The sequence below is a fragment of the Eufriesea mexicana genome, unplaced genomic scaffold (genome assembly GCF_001483705.2).
Source record: "Eufriesea mexicana isolate 0111107269 unplaced genomic scaffold, ASM148370v2 scaffold474474898, whole genome shotgun sequence".
Taxonomy (NCBI): Eukaryota; Metazoa; Arthropoda; class Insecta; order Hymenoptera; family Apidae; genus Eufriesea; species Eufriesea mexicana.
In genome coordinates, this window is record NW_016907983.1 from 376,482 (window position 1) to 399,471 (window position 22,990).

The 22,990-nt window shown below is 28.0% G+C and overlaps 4 protein-coding genes across 5 annotated transcripts; 1 reads left to right on the top strand and 3 right to left on the bottom strand.

Moving 5' to 3' along the window:
* Positions 1–740: 740 nt before the first annotated feature.
* Positions 741–5,099, bottom strand: LOC108551318 (eukaryotic translation initiation factor 2-alpha kinase). Its single transcript, XM_017905454.1, has 13 exons — positions 4,972–5,099; positions 4,373–4,496; positions 4,131–4,305; positions 3,883–4,039; positions 3,632–3,806; positions 3,294–3,555; positions 3,069–3,200; positions 2,785–2,968; positions 2,615–2,720; positions 2,308–2,516; positions 1,450–2,179; positions 1,025–1,372; positions 741–938 (listed from the first exon to the last, which is right to left on the bottom strand). Exons 1-13 carry the CDS (start codon positions 5,097–5,099, stop codon positions 741–743), a joined length of 2,928 nt encoding a protein of 975 aa, XP_017760943.1.
* A 713-nt stretch (positions 5,100–5,812) lies between these two features.
* On the top strand, positions 5,813–9,681 carry LOC108551551 (protein abrupt). Its single transcript, XM_017905769.1, has 4 exons — positions 5,813–5,886; positions 6,573–6,766; positions 6,847–7,023; positions 8,971–9,681. Exons 2-4 carry the CDS (start codon positions 6,584–6,586, stop codon positions 9,637–9,639), a joined length of 1,029 nt encoding a protein of 342 aa, XP_017761258.1. The 5' UTR covers positions 5,813–5,886; positions 6,573–6,583; the 3' UTR covers positions 9,640–9,681.
* A 1,059-nt stretch (positions 9,682–10,740) lies between these two features.
* On the bottom strand, positions 10,741–14,755 carry flr (actin-interacting protein 1 flr). Its single transcript, XM_017905635.1, has 13 exons — positions 14,653–14,755; positions 13,786–13,907; positions 13,595–13,685; positions 13,340–13,487; positions 13,101–13,268; positions 12,700–12,868; positions 12,487–12,615; positions 12,287–12,391; positions 11,900–12,220; positions 11,715–11,831; positions 11,485–11,643; positions 10,967–11,117; positions 10,741–10,870 (listed from the first exon to the last, which is right to left on the bottom strand). The coding sequence occupies exons 1-13, from the start codon at positions 14,666–14,668 to the stop codon at positions 10,761–10,763; spliced, it is 1,806 nt and encodes a 601-aa protein (XP_017761124.1). The 5' UTR covers positions 14,669–14,755; the 3' UTR covers positions 10,741–10,760.
* A 1,493-nt stretch (positions 14,756–16,248) lies between these two features.
* On the bottom strand, positions 16,249–21,543 carry Reg-5 (Rhythmically expressed gene 5). 2 transcript variants are annotated; one of them, XM_017905646.1, is made up of 4 exons: positions 21,227–21,543; positions 18,782–18,953; positions 18,601–18,690; positions 16,249–17,018 (listed from the first exon to the last, which is right to left on the bottom strand). In XM_017905646.1, the coding sequence occupies exons 1-4, from the start codon at positions 21,341–21,343 to the stop codon at positions 16,621–16,623; spliced, it is 777 nt and encodes a 258-aa protein (XP_017761135.1). In that variant the 5' UTR covers positions 21,344–21,543; the 3' UTR covers positions 16,249–16,620. The 2 variants fall into 2 exon arrangements, with proteins under 2 accessions (XP_017761135.1, XP_017761144.1); XM_017905655.1 differs by lacking the exon at positions 18,601–18,690.
* Between the last annotated feature and the right edge of the window lie 1,447 nt (positions 21,544–22,990).

The window sequence follows — 22,990 nt, forward strand, 5'->3', positions numbered from 1 at the left end:
GGTAGTCAACAAGCTGCAAATGAAGTTGTTTTAAAAATTTTAGAAAACAATTAAATTTTTTAGTTTAATAAGAAACAAAAACTAGTATATTGGTATATTTAAATCGTATAATTTATGAAAAATGGAAATTAATTATTAAAGTAATAAAATCCCCACTTTTTTCAATTTTATTATAAAATAGGTTTATACAAACTTTGATTTGTAACAGTAAATATAATTAGTTATAACAATATATTTGAAAGGGAAATACTAACACTTTTTAAGTCAGAATAATATGAAATGATGCAAATTTTGTAGAAAAATATTTAGATCATTTGAATTAAAATATAAACAAATATATTTATACAAGTATTGTGTTACAACGATGGCAGCTTATATTTACACTTGAAGATAATAAAACCAAAAAATTCTATAAATGTCAATTGTTTAATACAAAAAAACGTAGCGAATATATGCATCCTTACTGAAAGACCATGAATTTATTTAGATGCTTTGTATTGTTTGTATAAATTAATATTTGATATTTTGTAATCATTATAATTATTTTCATTCATGTAATTCTGAGTAAATGCTGTTTTATAATCAAATAAATTGAGCAAATACTTTGTTAACATAATGTTAAAGTTTATAATAATTTTTTCTAAATATAAAATGGCAGAAACATTTAATGAACAAAACATGTACCTACATTTTTTGTTATATTTAAATTAATTAGAATATTATAATTACTCAATTAATATTCAGGATTCACTACTACTATTGCTAATCACAGAAGAATGTCGTGTTAATTGTGGTAAATCAAAATGCCATTTTGTATTTTCATTTATACCAAGTCCATTAGCTATTTCATAATTCGATAATGGTGGATTTGCTTTAATACCTAGTGTTGTAGGTCTTTTGTTAGGATTTTCATCTAACATCATGTTCAATAAATCATACTAAAAATAAAATATTTGTAGTTAATACATTTTGATAATAACAAAAATTTTAATTCTTTAAGGTATAAAATATATGATTTTTTTACCTCGGCCGGATAATCGTTGCTGAAATCTTTTGGAAATACTGACTTTCTTAAATTAATAAGAGCAACTATCCTTTCCATTTCAGTAACAAATGGAATGAGTAATTCAAATAAAATAATTCCTAAAGAATAAATATCAACTTTATAATTATAGCCCTGACCATTTATTTGTTCAGGAGACATATAAAGGTGAGTACCGACATATGCGGTATGTAAACTGTTTTTGAGGCTAACATCTTCATTTTTTGAGGAAGGAGTATGCGCTTCATTATAATCTTCTGTCATTGCAGTTACAAGACCAAAATCTCCAACTTTTATTTTATCATCAAAAGAAAAGAATATATTTGAAGGCTGTAATTTATTCATTAAACATTAAAACAATAATTTTTATCTTTGTGACATAAAACAATTATTATCTTAAATATTACCTTCAAATCACGATGAATAAGTCCCTGTAAGTGAACATATTCCACAGCTTCAACTATTTGCTGAAATATATTTAATACACGACGGTAATCTCTCACTGATTGATTTTTTAACCATTCTCTGAGACTTAGCCTTTGGCACAATTGCATTTGAATATAAAGAAACATTTTTGGAGATTTCTGTGTACTTGTATTATTTAGATCTAATGAAAACGATTTTTGTCGTTTTCTTTTCTCATTTTTTTTTGACATTTTACTATCAGTGTCTTTAAACACAATACTTTCAGATTGTGTGCAGCCTTTAGTTCTGGGTAATATCTTTTCCATTTCCCTACTTGACTGAGATGAATTAGAATTTTCAATATTAGAATTACTGATATTAATAATATTTTCATTCTGACTCAGTGAATGCGGTTTCTCAAACACAACAAAGGAATCTTCGTCCACATCATGTTTCAATTCATAAATCTCGCAAGCACTATCTATTGATGATTGATCAGACTGATTAACATTAATATAAACAGAATCATTCATTTTTGTTTCTGAACAAGTTACTTCTGAAGTAAAATCTGAATTTGGAGACATCAGTTTATTTATCCATTGCAAATCTTGCTTTTCTTGCCATTTAGCAGGTGGACATTCGAGCCATGCATTAAAGTACCTTACAATATTTTGATGATCTAATTTAGCTAATGCCTTCACTTCTCGCATTACTCGTTCTCTTGAATATGTGCTATGAAACAAAGTTAGAAAAAAAGATTGTAAATTTAGTTAAATTTATTTTTATTTTTTGATTATATTAATTATTACATCATATTAATATTATGGTAATCATAGAATTCACTAAAATGTTTAACAAACCTGTTTGGTAGAGCAATCCTTTTAATAGCATAATTACAGTCATCTATTTTATTTTTTGCCTCAAAAACTATACCATAACCACCCTTTCCTAAACAATCCACTGGTTCAAAATCTGTGAGATAACGTGATTTAAAATTGTCAATCTCTTTTTCATTATTAGGCAAATGATTATTTGTACTTTTCTCTATATGTCTTTCAATTATCAAAGGCTATAAAATCACACAAAGATAAATATTTTAAACTCCAATCCAAGACCAATATCTTTATATTTTAATATAACATTAAAATAATTTATAATATCTTTTACCGAAAATATTGCATCTCCAGTGATTGTTTTAGTATTCAACAGACGTTGTGTTAAAATGAAATTAAGTAGAATTGCAGTAGTAATTGAAATTATCAGAACTTCCTTCCTATTAAACAATTTCTTTTTATAAAAAATTAATATTTTATATTTTTTTATTTTATTTTACATACCACCAATACCATAATGATACAATTATAACTTGAACAGGAGTATCTTCATTTTCTTCTTGAGTATTATTTGCTCCAAATGATTTCTGTCCTGCTTTAATAAACATTAAATTTGGCTCGGTACGGTTACATTGTTTATTATTATCTAATTCTAATTGATCTGTTGAGTATAGATAGAATCCATTTCCTAAAAAAAAACTTTGTATCAAAGAACATAATTTTAAATATTGAAAACAATAGCTTCTTCTGTGATGTAAACAAAATCTTAATATTTTTCATTTATATACCATTTACATATTCCGAATTATATAAAACTGATAATGCAGTGGTACTTTGTATATCACTTATTTCAAGCAAGATATCATCATTCTTATTATTGTTTTTCGGATAATTTAAAACAGATTTGCTGATTGCATTATCTGAAATATATTATGTTTTACTAGAACAATATATTGATAAAAAGTAATATTATGTACTATATTTGATGAAAGACAAGAACTAAACTTTCATACCAATAGCAGGATAAGGTTGCCATGGATATTTTGAATGCTGCATGCGTACTGGTGATGTGTCTAATGATTTATAAACATCTGTATTTTCTTGTACATATAACTGCCTATCATGCATACCTAAATAAATAGCTGGACTGACTGAAAATTCTGTACCCCAAGACCATTGTGTACTATCAAATAAATTAATTTCCTTCAAATTTTTATGTTCATTGTTTTTTGTACTTGAATCTTCGCGCCATATAGTAACAATTGGGGAATCAAACTAGTAAAATATAAATGCATATAATGTATAAAAAGCTTAAAAGTATACATTGTTTTTGTAATTATTTAAAACTGACCTTATATTGCCATAATTTTACTGTAGGATTGTTTCTATTAATAGCCCAAATCAGACCATCAGGTACAATAACTTTAATCTCAATATCTAGAATATGAGGGGTTACTTTATTTTGACAATAAATATTAGAATGAGAGACCAGTACTAGGTCATGCTGACCAACACTAAAGTTCCATCTATTACACAGTAAATGTCTTTAATATAATATCTGTCATTAACAAAATTTGATAATTTTATATTTAAGAAATGTACCTCTCAATACCAGTAAGTGGTTCAACTGCTCTTACAGTTTGTTGAAATCTCTGAACAATAAGCACTTCTTGTTCAATATATGCTTCTCCATTTGTAATATTAACACAATTATTAATTCCACATTCATATAAAATTTCTCCTGTTATACTTGAAATACCTATAATAAAAAGTTTATTTCATGTAGTTCTTTTTTATCTCTTATATGTTAATAATTACTTATTTATTTGATGCATTATAAAAATATTTACCATATGATTTTACTTCTCTACCACCAGAGAATACTAAATTATTGGAATAACGAAAAGATGAATGCAATAATTGGCTTGCAGATATTGGCACTGCTTCTAAATTTTCTTCATCAAATTGATATAATCTACCATTTAAAGATGGAATTAGGCGAACCCATTTGCCATTATTATTAAGCTGAAATAAGATTGTTAAGATATAAAATATATTCATAACATTTAAAATATATTTAATGTTTATATACTTCTCTATGATGAATATTTGATGATAACATTGGTCCTTCATTAAATTCCAATGTCCATTGCTTTCTTCCAAGATTAACATCTAAAGCAGATATCCTTCCATCTAATGTACTTACAAATAATAAGCTAAAAGAAAGAAAACAAAATATATATAGTTAAAAACATGAAACATAACATTTCATTATATACCATTGTGACTATGTAGCATAGTGTTTGATATATCAATAAAATACAAATAAAAATACAAATAAAAATGATATTCTATATCATAACATAAAATTTACTCTTATTCTCTACATTGTGTCACCTATTTAATGACATTTTAATAATTAATAAAAATAACTTCTTTCATAATTATTTTTAAGAACTATTGAGAAAAAATATAACTTTTACTTTTTTATACGTTTAAAAAATAATAAATATAGTAAATACTTTATGATCTAATGAATTTTAAAATTCTTTTTATCCATTTTATATTTTTTTTTACATAAATATTTCTAAACATTACTTAATGATTTATAAGTAATGATGATAAAATTACAAATTACAATACAGGTACACTGAAATATTAAATATGGATACTAAATTTGTATTTAATTACCTACGAGATGATTTCTGTTCACAAAATGTCAACTGTTTTATATCACCACTATTAATCAACGGGAATGTGAACGAAATTAAAAATAAGGAATGAAAGCATATTCGTTTCCATAAGTGTGTGTTAGACATTTTTTAAGCGCGAGGTGATTGATTAATTAAATACATTTTGTTTCGATATTTACGAAAAATAACGCCTATACTATTTTATTATGATATTCCATTAAAATACACCAGACATTGCTTGTTCATTACACAGGGACGAATTATGGTAGACTGATAAATTACAGTAACAAATAATTTCGAGCGCCATCTCGTCTATGCTTATGTGCAAAGTATTATGGAAATTGCATGTTTTTATTATTTACGTTTTTATATTAAGTAATTTGTGAGTGATATATATATTATATGTATTATACAACAAAATTTATAGTATTACAGTATTTAAATACAGTAACATACGAAATTAAATATTGAGAACTTTTTTTTAGCCGTGTTTTAATGAGTTTTATTTATTCAAACATTTTTTAAATTTCATACAATATAACAAAATATATTTTTCTTTTATAAGAAATTTAATGTATATACATGATTTTTATATAAATTTAACAAAGTTTTTGTAATACTCATTGACAATAAACTTAAAAAGCTATGAATAAATCGAAATTAATAGTTATAATGGTAATAAATTGGAAAAATTGTTACTAGTTAAAAACAAATAATTAATTATTCAGCTTGTTTTTCTACGATTATTTCAAATACTTCTATAATATGTCGACAGGTGACAGTGTATGTCGACGTCGCACAAACTGCTATACTTTTTCTACGTTACTGATGATTATGGCTAAGTTTGCCAGATGGATGTGAAGTGTCTTGTAAAGAATATCATTAACGATTTTATTAAATAACTTTTATCGAGGTAAGGACAACTGATGCGTAGAATTGTAATACTATTCTGTGCCGTTAATCAATTTTATTACAATTATTGACGATAAAAGGGAAACTTATTTGTTATAAATTGTGAGCCAATATTTGTTCTTTCCTCCAGCCATACCTGAAGGTACAATAATAGACTTGGCTGGAACCTGCAGCCTGATTAAATAAATAGTATTGTCTATCTCTTGAACTGCTCTACCAGCAGTAACCCAACTACCCTTCCGTCCGGCGCAAATAGATAAAATCAGACGCAACGAAATATTTTGCTGTTTTATTAAGAGCCTTAAACACATAACCTTAAGTCTGTGTAATGAGTTTGGAAGCTTAATCTATCGTATCATAGTTTTATTTTTTATGATAAAAGTATACATATAATTAATAGACCGTATAAAAGAAATAGTATATTCGTACCTACTTTATGTAACTTTTTGTCGATAGTTATGAATGTTTATTTTAATTTAGAATTACTTTATTTGTGTAATTTATGATCTGGTAATTAAATGATTATTTGTATTTTCTTCAGTTTTTAAATTTATGTAGTTTTTAAGTTTCATATATTTTTATGCAAATGGTAATCAAATTTTTACTTATCATATATAATTAATGAATAAGTAATATTATGAATATATAAAAATTTATTCTAAAGGATGGTGTAATTTTGATTTACAGTACATAAAATCATGGAGGGTCAACAATTTTGTTTACGATGGCATAATTTTCAAAACACATTATTGAGTTCTCTTCCTAAGCTGCTTGATGGTGGTTATTTAACAGATGTCACATTAAGTGCTGGTGGTAGACATATACATGCACATAAAATTATTCTCTCTGCTTGTAGTTATTATTTTAAAGAATTGTTTAAGGTATTACATATATTTTTTAAATTATTAAATATTTTTTTTATGAAATAGTATCTATAAAAATTATATAAATCAACTTTTAGGACCTAGGTTCTTTGCAACATCCTATAATTGTTTTACCAGGAATGGAATATGCAAATTTATGCGCATTAGTTACATTCATGTATAATGGTGAAGTGAATATTTATCAAGAACAGTTACCTGCACTTTTGGCAATGGCAGATACATTACATATTCGTGGATTAGCTGATATAGCTGGGGTAAGGAAGTTCATCTATGTTTTTGTTTAATATAGTAAAAATACAAAGTAATGTTTGCACAAAACATTTTGGATTGGTAAGTTTGCACTTTAGTTAATACTGCGTTTTAAGGATTTATTAATATTCTTTTTCTTTTTTCCCCATTTTTTCTTTTTCTTTTTTTTTTTGGTATGCATAACTTAAATTTCTGGAATTTTATACTTTTATCTACTTTTCTTTCATAACTGTTCTACCAAACCTCTTGTATTAATGCTTTATATATTAAGTAGCATGACTGCATTTTAAATATAAGTTCTATGCAATTAACTTTTCTTAAAGTTTAGAATAATATGATAATACATGAATAGTAAAATAATAAAATGATAAAATAAATTTTATAATTAATTTTAATTGATTAGAAAATAAAAATTTATTGAATTGAATAACTTTAAATTTTGTTAAATCTATTTGTAAATGATAATTGCCATATACTCAGCAGATTCTTAAATGTTATTTACTAATTCTTATATTGTTGGTTATTAATTGCATAATAGGAACAGATAATAAGTATTATTTAATAAATCATTATTCCTCTTACAATGAAGCTTGTCTCAGTGTGAATTGTAAAAAACATACATAACAAAGCATGTATTTATTTTCATGCCATAAACATTAGCAATTCCTTGCTGGTAATTGTAATTTCCTTGTAACCTGTTCTCCAAAAACATATAAACATATTTATATAATATATTGACAAAATTGTACCTTTACCTATAATAATCATTACAATATTAATGTAACTTGTTAATTGAATTTAGTTAAATATCCAATATGTGAAAATATTTAATAATTGTAAATTTCATGTTATGATTACCAAATAATGTTTAATGTAATAAAAATATATATTTCATTTCATAAAGTAAAAATTTTTGTTCAAAATATTTCTATATTTCATTCTTAATTAATATAAAAATAAACTGTTCTATCGTTTATTACATTTTATGTAATACATTCTTAATATATATAATAGTAAAATAATTAAACATAAAAAAGAAATATTTGGATGCATTACATTAGAAATACTTATGTAATAATTATTGAATAATTAAACATAACAAAAGAAATACTAATTAAGTACCAATTCCTTTATACAGAATTACAAAAAAGTAATTTCTAAACCAAATTGCATATTCGCTTTTCCCTTCTTTAATCTTTATTACCCTCTGATCGTGTTGTTTTGTTCAGGTCACTTAAATACATTCACTGTCGTTCCTCAAGAAGTATTACACGAAGGAATTACCTACTACACGTATTATGTTCATACGTGCATCGAAGGAACGATAATGAATATAAACGATATCCACGAGATCAAGATCGTTGTGTGTGTTGCAACTAAATGCAAGTGGATGCATCCCATGGAACCTTTCCCCATAGAATGAGTTTACAGGTATATCTAAAATAGCTTTATCCAAGAATTTCTCTACATAACTAAAACTTTCAGTAGATATTTTAGAACAGTTAAGTCTATTTTTTATATAATGTGTCCTTTTTTGCATTACAATAATGCTTTATATTTTAGTCAAGAGTGGCTATAACAAATATTTAGAATTAATATATAAGTACTTAACAATCCTATTTTAATTTAAAAAGAATAAAAATGAACAAGGAAGGCAGTGCATGAAAATTTTTTCCATGGAATAACTTGTTATAAAAAAAAATTGCAAAGATTGAAAATTTTGAATATTTAGTTCTAATTTCTTTTTATAAATAAAAGATATTTAATCTCAGAGGCTAGGTAGAACAGCAATATCTTTGAATATTTAACAAAATATAAAAGTAGAATTGCATAAGAACTAAACGAAATTTAAATATACCAATCTTCAATTTTAACATTTCTATTTTTCACAGTTATAATTAACTTTTTTCGTGTTTTTTTTCTTTTCTTTTTTTTCTTTTTCTTTTTTACAGAAAAATTCGAGACACGATAATGGTTTATACATTCAGCCTCCACCAGCGCAACTACAGGAAAAAGCATTAGCTGAAACATCGATAAAAAAAGAAAATAAAGATAACATTACAAGTGGTGGAGAATCTTTAGAAACGGTTTTGGAAACAGAAACAGCTGAAAACATGGAAGAATCATTTAATGATCAAGAAAGTATACCATATTGTGTAAAAACTAAACCCTATTACTCCATTAATGCAAAGTTAAATCAAAGAGAAAAAGTCAGTATTCCTCCTATTACTACTTCTACCAACAAATACACTGAGAAAGCATATTCAGAAAGTGGAATGGATGAAAGTACTCCCGTTTTGGAAGATCAAATTACACCAGTTGAAGAAACAAAACCTCCTCCTGTTTGGGATTCTAATTTTAAGTTTCTTTCGAGTTCTGTGAGCGGTAGAACTTCTCAGAATTACAACAAATCTAGTGTTACTTGTCTTATCTGTGGAAAACAATTGAGTAATCAGTATAATTTGCGGGTACATATGGAAACTCACAGTAATAGTTCGTATAGTTGTACAGCTTGTTCACATGTATCAAGATCACGAGACGCCCTTCGAAAACATGTTTCTTACAGACATCCAGTAGCGTCGTCACAGAAACGATCAAGATATAGTACATCGAAATTATAGATTCTGGTTTTATTCTAGATATTTTGATTTATATTATATTCTTGTTTCAGGATACGTTTTATTTAAAGGAAAAATTTTGTGTTATTCAATTTGACCTAAATATTTTATTAACTAATGAGACAAAAAAGAAAAGGAAATAATTATAAATTTCCTGATTTTTTTCGTTATTTATTGTTAGGATATATATTTGTTTTTTCGAGTAAAGAGATTTTTAATCTGGAGCAAGAGTGTGTCAATATAAAAGCGTTGGTTTTTTTTTTTTTTATTGTGAAGTTATTGAAATGCTTCCTTATTCAAGCGATACACTGTACAATTATTTATTTAGCTGAAAAAAATCCTTCATAGTGTTAGGTGAAGTGACTTAAAGCAAAAATGCATAAAGACAACTTCCCAGTTTATATAATCCCACTTAACAGTTTTTTTCTTTTTGATTTAATATATAAATTTAATGTTAATATTTAGATGTTGCAGTTGAATATGAAAGTTAAATATTTTATTGTATGAAAATAAATTAAGAGAGGATTTAATATGAAAACTTATGTACCTCATCTTTTTAAGAAATATTCAGTACTAGACTGATTAAGATAAGGCAAGTTATAGTAACACCTTGGTTATGTGGTTTTTAAATGTACAAATAACTTAAAGCGTAATTACGTTCCTCAAAGTCTTTAGTGTTCGAATTGTTACTGTTTTCTTGTTATCGTTACGCTGTTTTAATAAAGACAAAGTAGACATTGACATTTTCCGTTTTGATGTTTTTTTTTTTTATAATTAATTCTTTTTACAATCACCCAGGAAAAATTGCAGAATCAAAAAGACAGCATGTTTTTGTTATTACTTTGTAAATATATAAAAAATAATTATTGTATGTAAAAAGTGTTACTTATAATTGACACTGCAAAAATTTAAAAAGATATAGCAATTTTGTTTGTATATACTGTGTATTTATTTTGTTTATTTTGATATACCGAATGTAAAAGATCTTAATACAATCTGATCAATCTTATTCGGGAAATCGTATTAAAAAATAATATACAATATTCATTGCTACAAAATAAATAAAATGCATTCAAAAATTAAGCTCTTTTAAAAAGAAGAAAGGACGTCTTCCAGAATATTAATTAAATTTTTTCTATACGCCATATTTTGGTATTACAGTCCTGACCGACTGAGATTAACGTTTCCTCATCTAGCCAAACTAAACGTGTTATTTGGCTTTGAGGATGAGCATCTGAAATAAAATTATTTTTATTAATCACATGCATATTTTTCATTAATATAAAAATAAGTATAAAAGTAATAAATAGAGGAGTTTATATGTAGTTACTTTTAATAATAGTATGTTTCGCTGGATTCGTTACACTCCAGATGATAATCGTCGTGTCAAGACTACCACTTGCGACCATAGCAGAATTAGGACACCATGCTACGGAGTTCACTCTTGCGTTATGGAAACCCCACTCCCTATTGTGGGCAAGCTGTAAAGATATATTTTATTAATAAATTTTGAGATTAGATATCGATCGAGTAATAACAAACGTTTTCAAGCGAAAAGATTTACTCACCATCTAAAAATCCAACAAGCATTTACAAGGAGCAATTGTTACAAAAAAAAAAAAAGATATAAAAACACATACATGTAGTAGCAGTTACAATATTTTACTAATAGCAGATATTAATCACAATATATGCGTTAAAAGCATCACATTAATGAATTTAATTACTAAGTGGCGAAGGTTAAATTAAAAAGCAGCTAATATTTTATCTGTAACTTTGTTTAAGCGATATGTATGAATTCCAAACATATCTTGAGTTTTGAAAACTATATAAAATAAGCATTTTTACCGTGTAGTCTGGAACAGTATATAGAACCACTTTTCGATTTGTGTCACAAGTTACCAAGTATTTACTGTCAGGACTGTAAGCAGCATCTGTGACTGGACCTAAATGTTCTAATTCTATTTTTAAACTAATCGTGGTATCAGATAATCTGTGTATACGAATCTGGAAATTATAAAAAAATTATTGTATTAAATCCTTGCAATCATTTTTAGGTATGAATTTAACAAAGATACCATATTATCTGTTATGGCTCCTATAGCTACATCACCATTTTCCTGGTTAATTGACACACAAGATGGTTCATAATGAATAACATTTGATTCTTTTCGTTCATCTCGTATAACTATTATCTGAAACAAGCAATTAGCGTTAATTTAACTAAGCATTAAATTGAAATAAAGTCACATGGTAATTTTACCTCTCGAAAAGTTACAATTACAATTATATCCTTGTAAATGTCTAGATCCCGCGGTTGAGAATCCAGTTTAATTACAGCTGTATCAATATATGTATTTGTATCAATATCAACTGATCTTAAGGTGTCATCAATACCAACAGTATAAAGCACATTTTTTGCTGCTTTCATTCCGTTAATTTGATTTCCATGACCATGCCCTTGAACACGGTCATTGTCTCCTGTTTCTGCATTCCAATTAGTTATATATCCATCGTGAGATCCAGTATAAATTGTACTTCTATCGGGACTCAAAGTTAATACTGTTATTGGTTTGTTATGACCCTAAAAAAGTGAAAGGGTAACAAAAGTTCATCCTATAAAAATATTTTTTATTATTCAATTTCTTACCTTTATTATTCTAAATGGTTTCGTAGGATTATTGGTATCTAGATAATTAATAAAACCACTTAGAGATACAGATAGCAAATGCTTTCCTTGCCACAAGCAGCTGACCTAAGGGAAAATTAATCTTGTTACCGATTTTATTTTTATTTTTTCAAAATCATTATTGATAATTTGTTGTATTATAAAACTGAAAAATTACATACTTGTTGATCATCGACTGTTAATCCCATACTGAATTCAGTAATCAATGAGCGGGTTTCCACGTCCCAAAGCTTACACGTTTTATCACCGGAAGCAGTTAATAATTGCGTTCCATCTGGCTTCCAAGCCACCTGTAAAATTATGGAAAATTTATTAAAGATAAGTACATTATTACTTTTAGTAGAATTTATATTTAAAAAGTTTAATTTATGTACTCCATATACTCCGCCTTGATGAGCTGGTGACCCTACTTCCCCAACTAAATCGGAGTTCGTACCATCATAAATAAATACTTTTCCATCAAATCCTGCAGATGCAAATAAGTTACCAGTAGGTGAATAACGCACAGCTTGGACGAATCGAGTATGTTCCTGCTTGGTCATTCTGTACACGTGACAAATTTATTATTTAAATCGAAATTTCGAAACTTCCACGTTTCGAGATTGTACAGTTTCTATTTAAGGTTTATAGGTGATGGAATTGGCTATAATGTCAATAAGCAGTTTAAATATTTCTTTATAAAGGCAATGCTAATATCCGGAAAACTTATATAGAAATTCATTATTTAACATATATATTAAAATGAAAAATTAAAATAAAATTTTCGAGTACATACTTAAATTTAAATGGAGGTCCCTCAAAAACAGCAATAGTATTGTCTTCACTCCCAGTAATTAATCTAAATGGTCTAGCAGGTCTAAAGTCACATGAATTAATAGGCTTACTTTGACCTGAGATTTCACCTACAGATGTACCAGTTTCCGCCATAAATACATGACCAAATCTAAAGTTACATACAGAAATAAAGTTATTACTAAAGTTGAAATCATACTAAAAAATTATTGAATTATTTACCTCTCTCTTCCTTCTCCAACAACTACCATACGCTGATTATCAGGTGACCAAGCTATATCTTTGATGGGTCCTCCAATAGGATGAAATTCATTCTTTAAAATGTGTTCTTTATTAACAGTATCCCAAATACGCACTTTGCCTGATTGATCTAATAACAAAAATATGTCCTTTGTACATATTTTTGAATATTTATCCATTGAGTTATTATTTAGGCATACTAATTGTTTACAAGCATTTATTTCGAGTTCTACATACCACCTGATGCTATATAAAATCCACTTGGGGAATATTTTGCAACATTGACTGGACAAGAATGTTCTGTATAAATATCTGCAATAGCAGGGTCCTAAAAATAAAAAATTATTATAGTAATAATGGGTTTCACTGTTTTATATAACTTATAAATATGTTATTATTATAATAATTATTATTATTATTATACTCACATCAATGTTTCTAATGATTACACTATTACCATTAGTATACAAGAAATTTTTTCCTTTAGGATCACCTCCTAATACAAGAGGTTGTCCTCTTTGTGTCTTGGGTAGTGTAGCAAATATATTTTCTATAAAAATAAATTAAAATAATATTTTGTTATATGTATTACAAAAGCAATCCATTTAAAACAGCATATCATACAAAATAGTAATTCTATTAAATACAAATTGTTATTGTTATTATTATTTATACTAAATGTAAATTATTATTTATAATAAAATCTGGAGAAAATTGTATGATGGAATGCATTTTCTAAGTGAAACTAAAATATACTTCCTTGGTTCATTGGCATAAGTCCAGTGTGTAATATCTCAAATTATTTTTGGTATAAGAATCATATTTTGGTTTAAAATTATAATTGCTTATATGAAATATTTTATAGAAAATATACTATTGATTAAATTTGCATTAATATAACTATGTATATTTAAAAGATATATTAATCATGAACATGTGATAATTCAAATAATTAGGATTATTCTAAAAGTATTAATTTTTGGACTTTTTAAATTTCACTTTTATCACTTAACAAAATAAAAAAATAAAAGATAAATAATGAACGAATAAAATGAAAAATAATTTGCTGAATAATCAATTCTGCATGAATGATTAAGTACAAAAAAAATTTGTAATTACTTCATTTGCAATATATTGTGACACGACGTAATGTGAATCACTGATGCATTTGAAGTGTTATGATTTGGTTTGAGATAAGACCGGAAAATTGAACAGCTCGATATTCACACAAAACAAATAGTAATAAATAGCCAGATGAATACAAAAAGCAGCTAAAATGTTTACTTGTCACTTACTTGTTTCATAGGACATTTTTATTCCGTTTGTTTCTTTTAAATAATACTTGAAAAACTCAACAATGAGAATCGGTTCAATGTCTCCTTCGTATCTTTCTCTATGTCCCCCTCCCACACACTTTCCATCGAAATACTTGTTCCGCCCTTGCCTTATTTAGCTGAAGCATTGACTATAGCAAAACAAGATTGGAATAACTGTGCAGTTGATGATACTAAAGCTCTGTTTCCATGATAATAAAAAATGCATAGTCTTCATCAATAAACAAAAATATGATTTAAAAGAAATTGATAGAAATAATAAAAATATTGTATTTTACGCACATATATTTTTAATGATAAATAGAATTAAAAATCTGACAATGATGTTAAAAGAAATTAATTCTTCTGAAATCAAATATCACATTTTATTTATAATCTATATATTTTTAAAAATATTTATAACAACAAATTATTTTTTCTTGCTTTGGTATTAATCTGATACCAAATTTTACAAATATTTGAAAACATTTTTATATAAAATCTAAATTACTATATATTTGTATAAAATATGGACGCTTTACGTTTGAAAGGAGTTTTGATACAATATTTTAAAATATCATATGTAGTATGCACATACAAATATCATACGAATTATATATTATTATATATCAGAACTTCATAATATATAAAATTCCAAAATTCAAATTATATATCTATAAAATTATTTACTTTCATCTTTTACATTCGACTATAATTTCTATAATTATAATATTTTAACAAATAAAATATTCGAATGTAAACATTATTGCATATTTGACAATATATTTCACTAACATTATATTATATAAGTTTTGTACGTATATTCACTCAGCATGAAAAAATAACAAATTTTCAGCGAGGTAAGTTCCCTTGTGTCACGAAGACATGTACCTTAAAAAATAACAAAAATAATCGAGAACTTAATCGAGACTCCGAAAAATCTTATATAATAAAAAAAGAAAATTCTGTCCATTTTTATACTATTTTGAATTATACCATAGATATAAGAAAAATTACAAATGGAATCAATGTAGAGACAAATTATACTTTAGCAGATGATAAAATAAATAATAAATTAATGGATAGTAGTATAGGATAAAAACGTTCATGGTCGACATTATTTACGTATAAAAAGGTGTGCAAAGGTATAAAAAAAAATATATACTATAATTTAAAGTATTTAAAATACTTATTTAAAACTGAAATCTACTTAATAAAAATAAATGATCCGATTGTCGACCAATCGTCAAATAACATTCTAAATATCATATTCTAAGTTAAATCTTTTTTGAAAATTCATGCAATTATTAGCATTTGTGTGAGACATTCGAATATCTTTATCAAAAGCAGTCTTTTCAAACTCATCGCTACTAAACTTTACGAAATTATTATCTAATATTGCATTAATGAATAATTAAAATTATCGAAAAATATCACTCTTCATTCATTCTCTTCGCTCAATGAATTACTCAAAACGATTAAATACTGTAGACATAAATTCTTCTATCAAGAATTAATCTCCAGTTATTAACTATAACAAATTGTTCTTACTGCTACTTATTTTATGAAAGACCAGTTTCTTACGAAAATCTCAAGTTATACACTCAATGAAACAAACATATTTTCCAACGCAAGCTGTAAAAAGAATTACAATAATTTCAAGTCTAAAGACAGATATAAATTGATCCCTTTCAAACATATCTTCATTGGACTTAACGAATCATTTGCTATGTCCCTGCAGTAGACTTATAACGCTTCGAAAATACGCTTTATTATCGTTGATATCTTTACACCGATTTATTTATAGTTGCAAATCTCAAAAACAATTCTAACCGTGCTCCTTTATATTATCCTTATTTCTAATAAGTTCAATATTCGATAAATTTTTCACTTGTCTATTATCAAGATACCCGACTTTCTGTTACCGATACAAGTTTTCCAACATCCTCTTTAATGATATCGTATTTTACGTTTCGCGATCACCTCTTGGAGTAGTCGTCTTTTAAATGGTGAGTGATTGCTCAAAAAATGAGCAGATCCCTCTTGAGACAATCGATGACTTTTCGTCTCCGTAAACGAGTTCTCCTTTAATTGTTTCTCGTGTAAAGTATCCTTATCGGTTTCAATTTCCTCGATGGAAGGTATTCTAGAGTGTTTGAATTCTTCCGTATCTTCGTCTTGAGGTAGAGGTCGTGTTGAATCTTCCGCAACCGGTCGTCCATCTGGATATACACGAATTACCATTGGTCCAACTAGATATGGACCAGTGTGCTCCGAGGATGGTCGAACATAATCATGTGTTGCCATTGTTTCTTCTCCTATTCCGTTGATATCGCTATCGCTGATAGCTAGAAAATGAAAATAAAAATGTGATTCCATTCAAAATTATTAACTATTATGTGACTCTATAAGAAAAGTAAAAGCAAATAATATGACACGGTCCAGAAATCACGGACAATTTAAAATGATCGATTATATATTTTCTGAGATTATACTTTCAAATTTCTCTTCGCCACTCTCCTAAATAATGTATGAAGAAAGAGACTAATAATGGCCTTCGACAATCCTCCATTCTTACGTTTTTATACTCATTTACTGAATATTCTTACAGTTTTTATAATTACAGATTATTCCTGAAAGTCAAATTTGAAAAAAAGAATCCGAATCACTTAAACAATTTAATTAACAAAACTAATTAGTTAGTTTATTTGAAAATTGTATTAAAATCAGTATTTTTAGACGATTACGCGACTTTTCAAGAAGTTATAAGATGGACTAAAAGACCGCAGGTTTATTGACAATGAGACATTTGTACCGAGTAATTAATTTTGTCATAAATAAATATGTTTCTTACAAAGGAAACAAAAATTATTATCAATCATAAATATTTGAACGGGATTAACTTTTAAATCGATTTAAATAATGTATGTACACGACGTAAAAATAATTTTTTTCGCCTACATGGCCTCCGCATTATGATAATTCGATGTCTAATATTTTCACGTCAGTCTAAAACGATATTGCTTCCTACTTCCGTCAAGACGAATGATTCTTCGCAAGGACTTTCCAAAGAAATATATAGGAAGAATGCAGACGACCAAGAACACCATTCTTTTTGCATAAACTCGCGATATGCTTCAATCTCTCACTAAACAATTACAATTTAAAATTTCAATACAGTTTCTAACTTACTATCACAGTACTTAAGTTACAGGTATACGCGATGGAATATATGTAATTCAGGTCACAATCGAGAAAGAAAATTTTACACTTTTATATTGTGTTTAAACTATCTTCTTTTCGGTTATACTATTACAATATATTCCGTATCCATATACACGTAATAAACTAAACAAGAGAAAAAAATATTTGATCTCCTCTGACAACCTACTATTTGCAACATCTTCACCGGAAATCCCCCAAAAATCGACAGTGATCTCGGATCGTGACAGTAATCTTTTTATGACAGTCGAAAAACCTTTCCGAACTTTAGTTGACTCGTTCGGATGATCGAGTGAAAGTGCAGTTAAAGAAGCTGGTCGAATTGAAAACGAGTGTTCTGCTATCAAACGCGATCTTGTTCGGATGAAGAAAAAAAAACTTTCTAGTGGAACGTGCGCGATTGAGACGATGCTTGGAACTTTCTCGTAACATCATTTGTTTTCGTTCATTTTGGGTCACGTAGATAAAACATGGATATTCTCACAATTCCACTGAACGTTTATTTCTTCTTATTCATCGACCGGTTTTGAATGACTTTGATTAATATTTTCTCTTTTGGTAATTAGGACGTTCGCTTGCATTAAAAAATCTGATAAAACCAACGATCTTATCTTATCTTAGCGATCGCAAAATTAACGGGAGTAAAAAATTCGGAAATTTCTTTCAATTGTCACGTCCTATGATTTCTATAAAATTTCAGGCATATACCTAATGAATCTGTTCCGATAGAGAAGTAGAATTCATCCGGCTTGTGTCCGAGTCTTGCGGAATATGCATTTTTTATCATGGCACGCCAAACTATAATTAAGATATATCGATTTAACGAGAACGAAATTAATTTCGACTATTATCATTTATTTATTTTATACAATAAAATTCGAAATCTTACTAAGTCCTTTTGCATCGTGTTGGTACGGATCCAATTTATCGAGGACATTATTATCCATGTTAGCTAAGTTCCGCAACCCAGTAACCAATAAATTTTTGTTGCAGTCTGGCATCGAGGAATCCACACAGTACTTGGAAACCTGCAGGCTGAACACCCTTAACAAGTAACTCATCTGAAAGTAAACACCTTACATGTTATTTTTAAAAAGAAATATTCCGTTCAACGGGTATTAAACAAACGAGCTATTAAATTAAAATTATGGTATTAAATTAAACAAACGAGCTCCATAGATTTCGTATTTCCCGCCATACATTATCAAATCCTATTTCTAAGATTCATTTTTAGTCGTAACACTATTCATATTCATACGGGTCTTCTGTAATATGTTCTTTTATAACTAATTTTTATATTACATCCTACGATAAGAATCAAGATTAATTCAAATGATAGATACTCTTTTCTCTGCGCGAACTGTCGATCATCGCGAAAGCTGTTTTCCATTCCGTGAGGGCAAATGCATTCTGCGCGCGTCCGGTGAAACCCGGCAATGTGTAACACACAGGATATCGGACACTACAGTTATAACAAACAAATATATATGCGCGACACAGCCTATCGTACATCACGTATCGGGCTTTGATTGCGATACATGCCTTTTTTCTTTTTCATCACAAGAAATTCTACCCAGCACGCGAAACATGCCCCCGTTTGTGGTACGTACGTCTATGTTAAACATAATGATCGATGACCACATACTTTCAGCTCCCTCTATGGTTGCATGATTACACTTAGAATTTCTAATGACACTGGATTCTCTCGAAACTTAATGCGATAATACGACAGATGTCTTTGGTAACGATGAACTCTGCATAGAAATACTATTACCTTTTATTATCTTTTATTAATAACTAATTTTATATATATATTTTTTTACAGTTTGTTTTTCAGTTATTTAAAGCACGTAGATAAATGATATTTGGCGAGAACAAAGATATTTATTGTTTCTACGTATACTAAACTACGTGATAAATTTCAATCTCGATAAGTTGCACGAGTGAGGGTATACGTATTCTGGTGTTGACCTACATAGATCTGCTGTGTGATCGATGGCGTATCATTGTGTTATCGCCTAAAATTTCCGTAAATAAGAGAAAGTCTCAATGTATAGGGGATCATTGGATGAATAATAGATACAAATAATAATTTTAATAATTTTCCATTTTAAAAGTATCAAGTATTTTTAATCAATTAATACGAGGTACAAGTTTAAGTCAACCATGGATAAAGAGAATGTTCTTGAACTTCAATTTACGTGCAGTCGTTTTTACCAATATACGTGTTATGAACATGTTACACACATAAAATAATTTTCATGGTTTTTTTTTCCACTAAGGTTATCATCTATATACAGACTACTAATTTTAATTTCAAGTTAAACTGTGAAATATTTAACTTAAATATGTGTCTCTAAAATGTAGAATTTACAATTTTTATACGGGTTTAATGAATTATGTATGTTACGATGTGTAATGCAAGAACATCAAAGAATAGTATAACGGATCTGTCTTCCTTTCTTGTTTCCCAACCGCTGTATTTGATTACAGCATTCTTCACTGATAAGCTGTATCCTATTTTCTAACTTCGAGAAATAGTTAATTTAATTTTTCCGAGTAAATACAATAGTACACTATCATTTTATTTGAAATAACGCGCGAAAAAATTAAATCAAAATTAAAATGAAAAATTTGCATTAATTGTTAATAAATTATTAAATTATTATTCGATATCCTACCTGTAAAATTAATAAGAAAATTGTCGTTTTTGTGATCAGCACTGGAAAAAAGGATTACTCAGGAAATGTATCGAGTACAAAATTTTTGAAAATATTCTATCGCCGTTATTACCGAGAAAACCAGTTGCTAACGCATGATGGAACCATTGATCGTTAATTATTACGCCCAAGACCGTTTCTCTGAAAAAAGCAACGCAAGAAGAAGGGCACAATGTCATGAGAAAAGTCAACGTCCGAGGTGCGCTCGCGCAATTGCACTCAACCGGACTGTGCAAGTGTATGGGGAGAGCATTTTCAGTGAATGCACTTGATTGTGTTTGGTGAAAGTCTGCTTTTATCAATATCATACACAGATTACCATAGTGCGAAGTCTGTTTTATTCGAAAAAAGCAGTAAAATGTAAAAGCAAACACTGATTAACTAATCATCCAGTCAATGATAGAAATAAATGCTTAATTTATCTACGAAAGTTTAAACAACAAATCAAAGTTTGAATATACGAATAATATTCATTTAAACGAATTGTTAAAATTAGGGTTAAAAATCCAATTTCATTCAAATGTATTTCTTGTCGAGATATTGACAAGAAAGACATTGCGATTTACATAGTGTAACGTGTTCAATTTACGACGAAACGTGGTAACAATACTTACTTTCTCACCTCTCGAGAGGAATTCCCACATGGGGATTGCGGAAGCAGTGACATTCAGGGCATGGCATCCCAGTATTAGAATAATAGCGAACAGCACAGGAATTCTTAAATTTTTCATGTTTGTCGCTTCACTTTGCTTCGTTAACTGTCACAAACACACTTTGTACACGTATTAATAATCTAAGGAATTTAATATATCACATGGATACTTCAGCTGAGAAACTCGTGGAATAGAAAACCTCGAGAAAGCTACTCGTTTTATTAAATTAAATTACGAGTAATATAGAAACGTGTTTTAAAGTTAAAAAGATTTATTAATTAAGTCTTAATAGAATTCACGTGGACTCGAGTGGACACAAATAACAAAATAACCTACTTCCACTGAATAGTCTTTGTAAACTGGCTGGGATTTCCTTCAGTCTCTGGTTATATGTTCGACATGCCAGTGACGTCTCCGGAACATCGAGCCCCCCACTCCTACTTTCAGGAACAGAGTCCACTGTTTGTTCTACAGTGTTTACGTCTTTCGAGAATATCGCCTTATTGATAGAGACATCCTTGTGGCAAAAAATCTTTTTCTATTGTTTGCATTCTATCTAATCGCATAGAAAAATTTTTAGGTTTCGTTGGATTATGAAGTATAATAATGTTGAAAAATGTCAGTCGCTTCGTTGTTCCTATTTAGCAAATTAATTCGTGTAAGTATTTTACAATGAAATACAAAATTGTAAATAAGTATCGAGGAAATCAATTGAATACGAGTTTGTATGCAAGAGGAAGTTGGTGGTGCTCACTGACTTGAAAGGATCCAATCTTGCTCATCCGGTTCTCCCAGTTAGTTTAAGTTAGGTCCTCAGAATCACATTCTTTGAGATTCTGAATCCTGTCCATACAAAATCATAATTATTACATTTTCACGTTTAAAAGAATTAATATGATACGAACATTGAGAGGTAAATATTGATAAAAATAATATAAAAAAAAAAGAAATGAAGGAACAGAAAAGTATAATTGTAGATCTGTTTTTTTCGATATTATCTTTAATTTGTTTCGACACAATTGTTGCATGATTTAAAGATTTGCAATGATCGAATTATAAATCGATATTCCCCATGAAATGTTTCCAAATCGTCAGTAATATAATTATTTCTAAAAGAAATAAGTGAACTATAATTTATTTCTTTATTTATATTTCAAAAAAGACGTCAATATGTCGCTGCATAACATCTTAAAATATATTTTACTATAATTAATACTCTTGAATTTATAAGTATATTCTATCATACTTCTAGTTCTATTAACTATCTAGTTATACATATAGATGATTTACCATATATCAGGAACGATTCTACTATTTGCATATATCTACTATCTAAAAGAAAAACACCAATGTTAATTAGAATAGATAACAAGTTCGTTTGTTTAATTAATGGAATGGAATATATGGAATATGATATACAATTATATCATTACTGTTCAAAACAATCTCTACAAAATTGTGTTAAAAATGGCGAGCAATTTGGAAAACATATAGCTTCAAGACAAAAGAAAAAATCACGCAATCATTTCTATAACGATGACCAACGTGAGAATTGAAATATCGCAAACTTAGTTTCATACAAGTGTACGCTATGAAAAAGGAACCTTGTATTATTCGTATGGCTAAATGTCGACAGTGCGAATGTGTGTCTGTTACCGCAACCAGCCTTGTTCCAAGTAATCTCGACTATCTTGTAGGCTCACTGCACATTTAACAGTCAGCATG

Coding starts and splice junctions, on each gene's coding strand:
- LOC108551551 (XM_017905769.1), top strand. CDS start 6,584: ATGGAGGGTCAACAATTTTGTTTACGATGGCATAATTTTCAAAACACA. Junction 6,767..6,846: donor ATTTTAAAGAATTGTTTAAG/GTATTACATATA, acceptor ATCAACTTTTAG/GACCTAGGTTCTTTGCAACA. Junction 7,024..8,970: donor GATTAGCTGATATAGCTGGG/GTAAGGAAGTTC, acceptor TCTTTTTTACAG/AAAAATTCGAGACACGATAA.
- LOC108551318 (XM_017905454.1), bottom strand. CDS start 5,099: ATGTCTAACACACACTTATGGAAACGAATATGCTTTCATTCCTTATTT. Junction 3,201..3,293: donor GCAACCTTATCCTGCTATTG/GTATGAAAGTTT, acceptor AATATATTTCAG/ATAATGCAATCAGCAAATCT. Junction 1,373..1,449: donor TTATTCATCGTGATTTGAAG/GTAATATTTAAG, acceptor AATAAATTACAG/CCTTCAAATATATTCTTTTC.
- Reg-5 (XM_017905646.1), bottom strand. CDS start 21,343: ATGAAAAATTTAAGAATTCCTGTGCTGTTCGCTATTATTCTAATACTG. Junction 18,954..21,226: donor TCCTCTCGAGAGGTGAGAAA/GTAAGTATTGTT, acceptor GTTTACTTTCAG/ATGAGTTACTTGTTAAGGGT. Junction 18,691..18,781: donor ACACGATGCAAAAGGACTTA/GTAAGATTTCGA, acceptor TCTTAATTATAG/TTTGGCGTGCCATGATAAAA.
- flr (XM_017905635.1), bottom strand. Junction 12,616..12,699: donor ATCAAGGCGGAGTATATGGA/GTACATAAATTA, acceptor ATAATTTTACAG/GTGGCTTGGAAGCCAGATGG. Junction 11,118..11,484: donor ATACTGTTCCAGACTACACG/GTAAAAATGCTT, acceptor ATATCTTTACAG/CTTGCCCACAATAGGGAGTG.